Source organism: Stenella coeruleoalba, assembly GCF_951394435.1.
Source record: "Stenella coeruleoalba genome assembly, chromosome: 15".
Classification (NCBI taxonomy): Eukaryota; Metazoa; Chordata; class Mammalia; order Artiodactyla; family Delphinidae; genus Stenella; species Stenella coeruleoalba.
In genome coordinates, this window is record NC_137161.1 from 55,407,010 (window position 1) to 55,421,002 (window position 13,993).

Below are 13,993 nucleotides of genomic sequence, written 5' to 3' on the forward strand. Positions count from 1 at the left end.
CCAGAATGGCATAAGTTTTGGTAGAGGTTGGTGGTTTGTCCTGGCTCCAGTGGTGCCCCTACTTGGCCCTTGCCCTTGGCCCTTGTGGCCTCAGAGCCTTCGGAAGCCAGGCTTTGGGCTTGAGGTGGCAGAAGTTTCCCAGGCTGCTGCTCTAACACACCAAGGGTTACCCCTCGCCTCCCCCAGTCTGGCCGCTGGAACCCTGGCCTCTTTGAATCAAATACCCTAGCACCTGACTTCCCCACAGGGTGTAACCTGCCACCAGGTGGAAAACAGGTCTCAGGGTCACGGTATACATGACAGAGAGCAGTTTATTTATTTAAAATTGGAAACGCATCTCCCCACCAGAGATCTTCTTTCCAGATGAGGGACACCTTGGCGTGGGATAAACCCAGGCTCTGGTTCAGCTCTTGGCTTCCCTCAGAGGTACTTGTGACTGCAACCTCGTAATATCATTTACCAGCTCTGGGCTACAGTATCCTTCACAACAAAACAAAGCGGGATCAGAGATGCAGTGCATGCAAAGCAGAGAGTCTAGACCTTGGCACTATTAACCTTTGGGCCAGATAATCCTTGGTTGTGGAGGGGGCGCTGTCCTGTACACTGTAGGATGTCTAGCTGCAGCTCTGGCCTCCACCCACTAGATGCTGGTGGTATCCCTTCCTACTCAGTTGTGACAAACAAAAGTGTCTCTGGTCATTGCCTAATGTCTCCTGGGGAGCAGTCACCCTGCTTAAGGACTGGTGCCCACTAGGTCTGAGTGTCACGCAGTTTGTTTTCTGAGTTCTGGTTTGGAGAAGAGGATGCCTTTCAGATGGAACACAGAAGTCTGAAGCCATCATAGGCCTTCGCACAAGCCCACGTCTGCTGAGTTTGAAGCACGTGTGTGTACAATGCAGAGACCTGGTGATGGAAAGCACATTCTGAGAAAGATTCTGCTGCACCTTTCTCCCACCGTCCTTAACGCTGCCGAACTCCAGGTCTGGCTGAGCCACCCCCTCCTTGGTTTAGGTAGAAGACACCCCCTTTCCCTCCCTACTTCACCACCAACTGTATTTCCTGCCCAAACTATCTGTGCAACAACAGCTGTTTTTTTTTTTTTAACATCTTTATTGGAGTTTAATTGCTTTACACTGGTGTTAGTTTCTGCTTTAAAACAAAGTGAATCAACTATACATATACATATATCCCCATATCTCCTCCCTCTTGCATCTTAACTGATGTCCCCATATTTCATGATAACTCTGCCACAATGATTAGAAAACTTTTCCTGCAAAGGGCCAGATAGATAAATAGTTTAGACTTTGTGGGCTATATGGTCTCTGTCAGAGCACCTCAACTCTGCCATCAGAGCACAGTGACCATGGTTGTGTCCCAATAAAACTTTATTTACAAAAACAAGTCACGGGCCAGATTTCTTCCAGGGTTCGTTTGCTGATCCCTCTCCCATCCCCCCACCCCCATCCTGTTGCCAATGAAGCCTGACAGAGCCCAGAGTCCACTAGCCAAGCATGCGTTCACTTAGCAAACACCGGTGTATGTTGACTTTGCAGCCAGCGTGCTGCTGAACCCTGGAGGTGGAACAGAGAATGTGACACAGTCTCCCACCCTCAGGACGCTCACAGGCTAATCAGCAGGCGATAGTGGTACCTGGAGTTACGTGGGAGGTGACCACAAGCTGCAGTGTAGAGGGCAGGCAACTGATGTGGTTTAAGTGTCAAGGAAGACTTGCTGGGAAGCTCTTGATCTGGGACCTCAAAGAGAAGCCAAGGAAGGCTAGCCAGGGAAGGGAGTAGGGGAGGAATTCCCAAGCAGAGGAGGCAGTGAACAGGATGGTGTCGAGAGGATGGAGAGACCACAAGCTTCCTGAGGGCAGGCCTTCCCTCTCCAGTACAGAGAGAGGTCAGATCCTAGCAAGGAGCTGTTGCTGTTTTGCAGCTTGTAGGATTGGTTCACTCCTCCTGAGACTGCTTTGCAGTGAGGAAAGGCCATGTGGGCACATATGTACCCGTGAAAGTGTTTCTACTGAAGGTGGAGAAAGGAAAGCTTTGTCTTTTATGACCATCTCTCTCTACCATTGATCCTGTGATCATTTCATGCTCCCCTGGAGTTTTCACAAGTCTGTCTTTCAATTCAGAGACAAGCGAGGTGGGAGGTAGGGGAGGCTGAAACGGACCTTTGGGCAGAAGTGGAATCTGTCCCGGTGATTTTCTCTTTGGAGCGTTCTCAAGGTCCCAAAGTTTCTGGGGTTTCTTGTCAGCCAGAAAGAAGTAGCGTCTTTCTGTGCACAAGGATGTATTCCTTGAGCAGCCCTGTAGAAGAGAAGAATGCTAGTCAGCTCATATACAGAAGAGGATTTTTTCTGGTATTAGTCAAGACCTTTTCGGTTGCAAGTAACGGAAAGGCGGGCTTACACTAAATAAGACATTTACTGACTCATGGAACTTAAACAGCAGTGTTACTCACTGCAGGGAAAAGCTGGATCCAAGACTTCAAATGATGTCAGCAGGACTCAGTTGATCTGTTTCTCCACTTCTGGGCTCCGTTTTCCTCTGCGTTGGCTTCTGCTTTAGGGAGGCTCCCTTCAAGAGGCAGTTCTTGGCAGCTCTAGGCTGAACGTTATTTTTCCAGCTGCCAGTCATCGAAGTGAAAGAACTTCCTCCCCAAACTCCAGCCAAGTCCCAGGATTAAGCCTCACTGGAGTTGCTAGGGGTTAGGTGGATGGGCATAAGCCCAAGTCACTGTGACCGTTAAGAGTGGAGCCCTCTGGTTAGCCAGGCAGGGTAACATGACCACATCCAGAGGTAACCAGAGACGGGCCCAGCCACATCTGCACAATGTGGGGACTGGGAGTGGAAGTGGCCCCTAAAAGGAAACCGGGCTTGTCCTGGAAGACGAGTGAACAATGAACGGCAATGACAGTAAATGTGGTTTCCCAAGGACGGACACGGTTAACTTTCCACGCCGATCGATGCAACCCCAGCACAGACAGACCCGTTCAGCCCCAAGTGCTATGAAAACACGTTGCCAAGAAAGAAACGGCTGTTTATTTTTGCTTCCAATGGCACAGACATTTGGAGAAATTAGTCTGGGGGAGGAAGGGGCCTGAGGGGAGTGTTTTCACTTGTAAAATGTTTTAAACTTATCCTAAGTGTCGTTCTCTTCCAAGTGTCATCTTTAACATTCCAATTAAGGTTCCTTCTAAACAAATGCACCAGCTCCTTGCACTGCTCTGAGAATAAACTTTTTTCCCCCTCTCTGTCATAATGGTTTTTGCTGCACTCAAGTTGCTTTGGCTGAAGAAGCTCTCAAATGTTGGTGGCGGGAACCCAGGAGATGTGAGCAGTTCTGACACTTTTGCCCTGGTATCGTTATAGGAGGACTGAAGTCACATCTAATTGACCACAGACAATGGGAGAGGCAGCTATTTGGTGTGCTTAATTGCTAAGCTTTCTCTCTCTCTCTCTCTCTTCTCTTTCTGACTGCGCAATCCCATTTCTTCTTAAGACCGTGGAAAATTTAGACCTTTGGGTTACAGTCCCTGATGCCGTGTGTGTGTGTGTGTGTGTGTGTGTGTGTGTGTGTGTGTCTGTGTGTGTCTGTGTGTGTGTGTGTGTGTGTAGGGTAGTAAAGTTATGGGAGTCCAGGTGGAGAGAGAGAGAGAGATGCTTCCTGAAATGGAAGCATTTGAATTCTTTTTTTTTTATTCTTTTGACTTGCCTATAAGTATCACACTGCATGTTTTGCCTAGATGTGAAGGGCGAATTGTTACATAATACTCTGCTTATAAAAAAAAATAATAAGTCAGGGAATGGGAGTAGGCATTGATTAATGAGGCTAAGAATTAAGTCCAGCATTTTGCAGAGATACTTAAAATGAGACAATCACAGAAGGCCATCTTTGTCCAAATTAGGCACTGAATTTTCATCAGCTGCTTCATGTTGGCACTGGGAACATCAAACACACACACACACACACACACACACACACACACACACACACACACACACACGCTGTGACCATTGCAAGGACCACCACCCCTGTCCCATTATGTGAGCCAAATCACATAAAATGTTGATTAAATTCAAATGCTTACATGAATTGTCTCTCCTCTCAAGAACACACACGTGCAATTTAATCGGTCTTGGCATTTTAAGTATCAAATCAAGGCTCTGCTGTCACCAGCGACAACTACATGCTCACAGGTCCCCAAACGGGAATGAAATTAGAAAGATCTGCCAGAACAACCCAATCCAGGAGAGCACATGCCCTCACAGTGTGTGGCTGTTGGGCTGGATGATTGGGAAAGGGTCTTCCACCCTTCAGAGCCTCGATTTCTGCATCTGTACAATGGGGCTCTATCTACAATGCTTACTGTTTCCTTGTAGGGTCCGGTGAAGATTGAGTGGGATGTATCCATCTCAGGCTCTTGGCAGCCTTGCTGAAACCCACGAAGCATCCGGGGAGCAGTTGTCCTTGTGCCTCGGGGGGAAGGTTTCTGCTTGGTGCCCACGCATGGTTTTCACTCCCTCTCTCTCTTTCTGATTTTCCAGGGTAATCAGGAAGCAGCAGCTGCCCCTGACACAATGGCTCAGCCTTACGCTTCGGCCCAGTTTGCCCCCCCTCAGAACGGCATCCCCGCGGAATACACGGCCCCTCATCCCCACCCCGCGCCAGAGTACACGGGCCAGACCACCGTTCCCGAGCACACGTTAAACCTGTACCCTGCCGCGCAGTCGCACTCGGAGCAGAGCGCAGCGGACACGAGCGCGCACACCGTCTCGGGCACCGCCACAGTAAGTGCGCACTGGCCTCCGGGGGCGCTCTGGGACCCCAGGGTTACGGGAATGACAGCGGGGCGCACCGCCGTGCAACTGGTCGGGGTTGGGGGGTGGAGGCTCTCTCCCGCAAAGCAGCCCCTAAGCTCATCCTTGTCATCCCAGCCCCGCCTAGTTCACCTTACCTACGTGCGTCTTCTCCTGGCACTGATTTAAATCAACACATTTTCCATTAACCGCGTGCATTTGTGAAGGGAAACTTTTCCGCTTCTATAGTTTTGCTTTGTCTGGAATTATGTCATCTGAGGGAAATCATACACTATGATTATGAGATTGTGACAATATAATCTTTTTTTTTAATGGCTTTATGGAGATACCATTTACATACAATAAAATTCACCTATTCGAGGTGGACAACTCACCGATTATTATTGTATTTACAGAATCGTGCAACCATTGCTACAGTCTAGGAATATTTCCATCACCCCCAGAATGAATCTCCTGCCCATTGTAGCCACTCCCCATTCCCACCCCAGCCCTCCCTAGCCAAATTCGTTGGAAATTCACCCATGTTGTGGCTTGAGTCCCTAACATCGTTTTTATTTCAGAGCCCCCAGGGGTGTGGGTGGCCTAGGCCGCCAAGGGGCAGCAGGAGTGAATTTTGCAGGACTGTTCTGCATTTTGATGGTGGAGGTGACACACCTCTATGCACCAAAAAGTCAGATTTATTGCATATGAATGGATGAAATGGATTGAAAACAAGCAAACAAACTGAAAAGAAACCGTTTATCACCACCATCAATAGAAACCAGCAGGCTATCCATAAAGGACAACCACCCTAAACAAAAATAACGATGAAAATTACACAATGTTTATTTATGTACCACCTAAAATAACCACACACCGTGCATACCGTAAGAGGTATATGTACACTTAGGAAAACTTGTTCTGTGGAATTCTTTAGAAGCCTGGACACATCCAGCCTCTAGTCGAGAACACTTTATAGGTGCAAGGCAATTGGGCCTGTTTCTTCTGCCCTCTGAGAAACTGGTATTTGCGAAGAAGTTTACTGGTTTGAAGCATGATATATTTCTTGTAGCCAAAGCAACCATTGACTAGCTTTGCTACCTGGTACCTCACTGATTTGCAGGTTAGGTTTGGAGATTTTTCAAAATAATGTAAATTTAAAATTTTTCTATTGCTTGTCCCCCCTTATTTATTGTGCCAAAATACATATAACATAAAATTGACCGTTTTAACCATTTTATCGTATACAGGTGGCATTAAGTACATTCACAGTGTAGTGCAGCCATCACCATCATATAGTCCTAGACATTTCCGTCACCCCAAAAGGAAATCCAGTATCCATTAGGCAGACGTCCTCCATTCCTCCCTCCCACCAGACCCTGGGAACCACCCGTCTGCTTTATTTCTGTCTGGATTTGCCTATTCTGTATTTTTCCCCCAAATGAGATCATACCATATATGTCCTTTTGTGTCTGTCTTTTGCTTAACAGAATGTTTTCAAGGTTTATCCATGCTGGAGCATGGATCAGTACTTCATTGTTTTTATATGACTGAATACCATTCCATGATATGGATACATCCTATTTTGTTTATCCATCCATCCGTTGTTGGGCATTTGGGTTGTTTCTGCCTCTTGGCTATTGTCAATAATGCTGCTATTGCCTTTTTAGTATTTGGCTGCTGTAACTTAGGAATGGGTTCATTAAATGGGTTTGTGGATTTAGTAGGTGTTTATTGTTGTTGTGTTGACTACCTAGTGATGGAGTTATTTATTTGTATGCTGGTTGTTTTGTCATAATCAATGGTGGTAGGGCTTGAGAAGGTTATTTTAGGACTAAAACAGGTCCCATCAGACATCATTTATTAAGCCTCAACATGGACCAACCATACAAACTGCTGTGGAAGTTTCATTCGTTCACTCACAAATATTTATTAAGCATCTACTCGGGCCAGGACTCATACTTGATGATGTGGTTGAACCAAACATAAATGGTCCTTTCTCTCTTGTAACTTAGTGCCAGAGACAGAGAATAAACATGTAGCAATGAAATAGCTGTATAAACACACATTGTGATACGCGCTCTTAAGGAAAAGACAGGTGCTATGGGAGGCTAAAAAAAGGTCAGAGGCGCCACTTGTAAATGAGTAGTCTGGGAACATTTCTGCGAGGACATGATATTTAAGGGGAGAAGACAAAGCATCCAGGCGAAAGGAATACCGAGGTCAAAGGTTCCAAGGTTGGAAAGAGCTGGGCTTATTCAAAGAACTAAAAAAAAGGCAGTATGTCTAGGGCATATGAAGACAGTTTGGCAATGGCAAAGGATAAACTGGGGGCAGCCAGCAGGGATCGTATCCCGCAGGCCTCGTGGGTTCCATGTTGAAAGCTATGGGAAGCCATTGAAAAGAGTTTAAGCCAGAAAAGTTTAAAAAATGACATTTTGAAAGAAAGGATTAATTGTACCTACCTTAAAGGAAATCTTAATCCAGCTGGGGAGTAGAGAAGCTCAACATCCTTTTCTCACAAAAAGAACTCTCCAGAGATCAACACGATTACATTTAAATTGCATATTGGATGTCCACAGTGCCCCAGACACTACAGGAGGTGAAATGATGAGGAGACAGGCTCCCTCCCTTAGAGAGGTTTTAGTCCACTAGAGAGCGTAGGTTATGTGTTCTGTTACTTGTCATAATGTCGCAAGTTCTAGAGCATGGATTTCCAAGGCTTTAGTGTGTTATGATGATCATGGAAGAAAACACTTTCTAAGAGATCTACCTCAAAATCACTGATGAAGCAGTATTATTTCGTAGGCTTCTTGTTGCTGTAACGGAAAACTCAGTAGGGAATGTATCGGCTTATAAAACAAAAAATTCCAGACAAGTGCTGGCTTTAGACACAGCTTAGTTCTTGGCGTGCATCTATTAGGTTCCAGCTGCATCCATCTCTGCCTCTTCTTCCTCTTGCTCATCATTCCCCACTTCTGTGTGATGGTCCTTCAAGTTCAGGCTCTTGACATCACACCAGATTCCCAGTGAAAGACTCTTGGATTAGTCCATACAAGCAAGCCTGGGAATCACTCTCTCTCTCTGGTTTGCGCAGTTCAGTGGCTGAAGCAGAGAATGGATGTCTCAGCCATGGGGCCACTGAGGAGCCCCATTCCCAAATACATAGACCAAGGATGGTTCCACCGGAGTCAATGGTAAGGTGCCTTTGGGACTTCTCGTGAAAGTTATTTAACAGACAGCAACTGGTCAGCACCAAAGGTAGTATGGTGATCCATTTGTATGGACAGGCCTGAATTGATTCATTTGTTGAGTGTAGGGAATGGAGAGAAGGTCAAGGACTGATCACTGGAGAGCTCATAGGTGGTGAGGTTTGGAAGAAAAAGAGCTATTGAATGAGATGTAAAGAGGGTACCCAGATGGGGGGTTGAACCAGGAGAGTGTTGTCATGGCAGCCTGGCAGGTGTGAACTGAGAAGACATTATTGAAGCTGGCATTGTGGACATCACTGAAGACCCAGGAGAAAGTAGCCTTAGTAGAGTATTGGGGAGAGATGCCAGGGGGCCAGGAGTTGAAGAATAAATGGGAACTATCAGAGTGGGTATGTACAGTACCATTGTAAACATTTGGAGGGAAGAGGAAAAAGAAAACTTAGCATTAGAAGAGCACAGATCTCAGAGAAAGCAGTTTGTAGGAGAGTGGGTTTTGATTCACTGTTTACACCGCAGAGAATTGCGATGGGGAGGACAGGGAAGAAGAGATAGGGAATGATGACTCAAGAAAGAAAGTGACAAAGTATTTTAGAGGAAATAGGAAGGAATAGGACCAAGGGTACACAGATACAATAGGTAGTCTGGGAAAGGAGAAGAAATACTTTATTTTTTGCAGCTCTATTGACATATAAATGACATACAACAAACTGCATATTTAAAGTGTGCAATTTGATGAGTATTGACATACGTACATAACTGTGGAACCACTGCCACTCTCAAGATAACAGACATGTCCATCATCCCAAAGTTGTTTTTTTTTTGTAATCTGGAAACCACTGTATTGTTTGATTTGTCTGTTTATATTGAAGTATAGTTTATTTACAACGTGTTAGTTTCAGGTGTACAGCAAAGTGATTCGGTTTTATGTATTTATATTCTTTTTCATTTTATATATAGTGGTTTGAGTAGTTTGTATCTTTCCATCCCAAACTCCTAATTTATCACTCCCCCCTTTTCCTTTGGTAACCGTACGTTTGTTTTCTTTGACTGTGAGTCTATTTCTGTTTTTGTAAATAAGTTCATTTGTATCATTTTTTTTTTTAGATTCCACATATGTAAGTGATATCATACAGTATAATATTTGTCTTTCTCTGTCTGATTTACTTCACTTAGTATGATAATGTCTAGGTCCATCCATCTTGCTGCAAATGGCATTATTATTTCATTCTTTTTTATGGCTGAGTAATGTTCCATTGTATATTATATATAACAGTATGGAGATTCCTTACAAAACAGAGTTACCATATGATCCAGTGATCCCACTCCTGAGCACATATCCAGGAAAAACTATAACTCGAAAATATACATTCACCCCTCTGCAATCTTCCCTCTCCACCTCTGTCTCATTCCCAGGAACCAACTGATTGGCTCCTATAGCTTAGTTTTCAGTTTCTAGAATTTTCTATGAGTGACATCAAACATCATATGCTCTTTGTTTTCTGGCTTCAGTCACTTAGCATCATGGTTCACAGATTCATCCATCTCGTTGCATGCATCAGTAGCCTACTCTTTGCACACCATTACGTAGAATGTGCCACAATTTGTTGATCCATTTACCTGTGGATGGGCATTTGAGTTGTTTTCCATTTGGGGCCACAAAAAAAATGGCCAGCATTACAAATAAGGGCTCCCATGAATATTTGAAAACATTTCAATTTTGAAACAGAAGAGAAGTGTCATGGTCCATTCTGGCTGCTGTAACAAAACACCACAGACTGGCTTATAAAGAGCAGAAATTTATTGCTCACAATTCTGGAGGCTGGAAGTCTAAGATCAGGGTACCAGATGGTCAGGTGAGGGTCCTATTCCTGGTTCAGAGCCTTTGCCTTTGCACATGGTGGGAGGAGTAAGGGGGCTCTGTAGGATCTCTTTTATGAGGGCACTAATGCTATTCATGAGGGCTACACCCTCATGACCTAATCACCTCCCCAAAGCTCCACCTCCTAACATCATCACATGGGGCTTTAGGATTCCAACATGTGAGTCTGGGGCAGTGAATGGGGGACATAAACATTCAGACCATAGCAAGAATGAAGAATAAATGTGTGAGGAAACAGATAAATCTTGAGGTCAAGAGATGACCTGAGGAGGTCCCTCTATACTACCTTCATGCTCACTATCAACTGACAGAGAGTGAGAAAGGAAGGGATTTAGAAGCAACAGAATGATCCTGAAATTGAGCAGACCTGCCAGGAATGTGGCTCATACAATTCTAGGGTTTTTGAAGGGCAGTAGTCACCTCTCTCACTTTGGGGAGTGTGAGTTTGTGGTGAGGCTGGTTATCCGGTGACTTTGTCTATTCCGGCAATGTTTGGGTGGCACACACTGCTTACAGGAAGTCCTCAAGGAAAGAGGACCATGATAAGGTGAAGCAGGAGGGGCTTTGTGGCTGATCCTGAAGGAAGTCTTAGGACATATACTCCTAGCTGGTGTGGGGAAAGAGCAGGCATCCTAAAAGGTGCCATCTTGTTTTCTGCTACAATTACATGCCTATGCTTTTCTCTCTTCTGCCAAAAGGAAAGATGTTTCTGTTGTCTGTGACCTACTTTTGAGTTGTAGTTCCCTGACCTGACTGAGCAGAACATAGTCTATGACAAGTTTCTTCAAACTGTCCCTGCATCCTTGTGCATTTACCGGGGGCACCTTCTCTTCACTTAACCTCAAAGTGGGTCAGAGCCATGGTTCTCCCAACCCGGGAAACCATGGCCCTGTATTATACACCTGATTTATTCCCCACAGGGTAGAGTTGTACCTGAAACAACTCTAACTGTCCTTTGACAGATATGCACAGATATGTGCTTAATGCCAGTCTGAGGCCACTGGAGGGACCATCATTTCTTTGAAAAACAGAGTAGTTTGGGGTAAGAGAAAAGATCCATCCATCTGGTAGGCTCCAAGAACATCTAATATATGCACATGATTTAACACAAAGTGCAGGATCTGTAAAAGGGAAGCAGAATGCACCCAGAGCTCCCAGCCAGAGCTGAGGAAAGTACAGAGAGAAAAGACCTACCAGGTCATCCTTTCAGTTCCCCAAGGGCTGAGATGAGTCCCTGCAGGACAATTTTCTGCTGATTGTCTATTTAATGTGGGCCTCCAAACACATCATGGATCACTGTGCTGACAGAGCCAATGCTGTATTATATCAGATACTGCTCCTGACAAGGTATTTTACTCTTGACATATTATAATTAGAGATTTGCAAGTGGTGAATTCTCCATGTATCTCCAATAGCAACTTAACTTCTATTTTTATCACCTCTGCAGTCTGTCTAAAAGTCTCCCACCAGCTCCAGGATCTGATGGGAGAAACAATGTGAGTTTTAGAGCTTGGTCCCTGAGCTCTGGGCTATGTTGACAGAGAGAGGAGCTCCTTAAGGAACCAAGTTCTTCTTGATCTTCAGTGCTTCCAACTGGAGTGCTAACTGTGTCTCCAGTTTTCATTAATACCTTTAGGAAGATAAGACGTGGCCTGGTGGCGACTTCCTCTTCTTAACCATTTACATACTGGCTCTGCTTTGGAAGCCAATTGTGCAGCTAAGGTATGGGGAAAATTTCTCAATGCATTCCTTTTAGTTAACTAGCCATTCTTCTTCTTATTATTATTACTGCAATTCAGGTTTGTGGTTTCAAAAAGTCACACACTAGAAAGTGTATATAATGAAAACTAAAATTTTCTCAGAAACAAGAGTCACCAGTTCTACCAGAAATGCTTTATGCAAACACAAGCATATGTCTTAGTCCGTTCAGGCTGCTATAACAAAAATATTATAAGTCGGCTGGCTTATAAACAACAGATACTTATTTCTCACAGTTTTGAGGCTGGGAAGTCCAAGATTGTGGCACCAGCAGATTTGGTGTCTGGTGAGAACCCACTTCCTGGTTCATAGAGGACTGTCTCATTGCTGTGTCCTCACATAGCGGAAAGAGTGAGGGAGCTCTCTGGGGCACTAATCCCATTAGTCAGGGATCCACCCTCATGACCTGATCATCTCCCAAAGGCCCCCACTTCGAAATGCCATCACCTTGGGGGCTAGGATTTCAACATGAATTTTTGGGTAATACAAACACTCGGTTTATAGCAGCCTGCTTGTCTATTTCTCCCTCTATCTCTAGTTTATCTCTCTCTGTCTCTAATTCAATCTTTACATCTTCTAACTTCTCACTAGTTCCATTCCCAAAAGGACAGAATTTAAATCTACTAAGCACCCACTTTGGCACCTTTTATATCTGGGAGGTCATTCTGTATCACGCTTTGCGTTCTTTTGCATATTTGTCTGCTATCTTACATACAGAGGTCTCCCACTGATGGAATTTAGGTTCTTTCTGGGGTTCATCTTGCAGTGTCATTATTCCCAGTCAGGCTGTAGTGAGCAGCTGAGTACAAATATTGCTGTCTACCTCCAGTGTCTCTGTGTGAGTGGTTAAAGGTACATGGGTTTAAATGTAGACATTACCCTCCAGAGAGCCCATGTACAGCCCACAGACAGTCCCGAGAAGGCCTGCTGCCCACAGTCTTGGCTAGCACAACACGCCACCCAACTCAGCTCACAGCCGTTCCACCTGTGTATGCTGGGCTGGAGACAGCCCCTCTCTAACAGAAGAAAGTAACTTGAGAGCTGCCTGGTGTCAGGGAAAAGAAAAGGAAAGGCTGCTGCCATTGATTGAGACCTGCTGTGGTCACAGACCCTGCTAAGTGCTCTTTCAATCTCTCATCTCATTTTATCCTCACACCAAACCTTTTACATGATATTAGCGTTCCCCATTTTACACTGAGGGACCAAGTGGTTCAAGATGTCGTGGAGTTTGGAGGAGTTGTGATGGCAGAGTAGAGACCTCACCAGATGTGGCCAGTGTCAAAGTCTAGACTTTCTTCAATCTCCAGGCTCTTCCGTACAAGTTCTCCTGGCCAGCAGCTCAGATGACCAGTGCCTGGGACCAGAGTGAACAATCTAGAACTTGCCCCAAGGCTGGGTCCTTCAGCCTGCTCTCCAGTTGAAAGAAGCAGGTCAGCTAAGAACCCGGAATCTGGGTGTGTCAGGGTTCGCCCCTCTCTTTACCACTTCCAAGCTGAAGGCGCTTGGGCTGGTTGTTTGACCTCTCTGCTCTTATAGTCCTACTGTTCCCTTCCTCCACAGTGGCCCTGCCCTTCTCCAAACACCCTTCCTCTTCCCTTCGAAACAGTCATCAGAGACAAATTGTAAAGCACCAGAGAGTCCTTCTTCCTGTCGGAGGACTTTGGCATCCCCTGCTTACATTTAAAGTTTGGCAAAATCACTGAGGGATGCCACTCTAAAAACTGGGTAAGTAGCTGCATCAAAACAGGAGACAGAGAATCACAGTCTCAGAAATAACGATTTTCGCTCGTGGAACATCAGGCTATGTTGTAATCATTTTACATGCACAATCTCAAGTCATCTTGACCCTCCATCACCAAAAATAAAAATAAAAAAATAAAAGTATGTTAAGAGGCATTGTCATCACCATGTTACAGTTGAAAAACCTGAGGCAAGTAACTTCCTGAAGGTCATTGTAGCTAACAGGTAGAAACCAGGGCTCCAAACCAGGTGTGGCAGACTCAAGATCAAAACTCTTTAGGGCTCGAAGCCCAGAAGGCACCCCCAGGCAGGCCTGGGCACATACTCTGGGCTCTTCTGTGCATCCAGAGATGTGGAGAAAAGATTGCTTTGCCTGGGAATTCCTCATTTCACCCTGGGAAGGGCCCCAGCAGACCCAAGCATGTGCAATATTACAGGCTTAGCGCGGTCTCTTGTTTGAGACCGGTGCCTTGAGCAAACTCCAATAATATGTTTCAGTGGCTTCAAAATTGTCTTTTCAGATGACAGTGTAGCTGAGCTGTTTTGTCAATATCAGTTCTGCTCTCCTAAGGTTCACATTTACTTTAAGGACACAGGTA

General features: G+C 45.2%; 1 protein-coding gene across 12 annotated transcripts in view; it reads left to right on the top strand.

The window, feature by feature from the left end:
* The window catches only part of RBFOX1 (RNA binding fox-1 homolog 1), a gene marked incomplete at both ends in the record, with an annotated part of 1,077,914 nt that overhangs the window by 891,211 nt on the left and 172,710 nt on the right, over nt 1–13,993 (top strand). For all 12 annotated transcript variants that reach the window (XR_013831497.1, XM_079944057.1, XM_079944063.1 and 9 more), the window contains one exon: nt 4,554–4,796. Coding sequence is in view for 11 of the 12 variants with exons in the window: in XM_079944057.1 (XP_079800183.1) it covers nt 4,554–4,796 (243 nt within the window). The remainder of the gene's footprint in view (nt 1–4,553; nt 4,797–13,993) is intronic.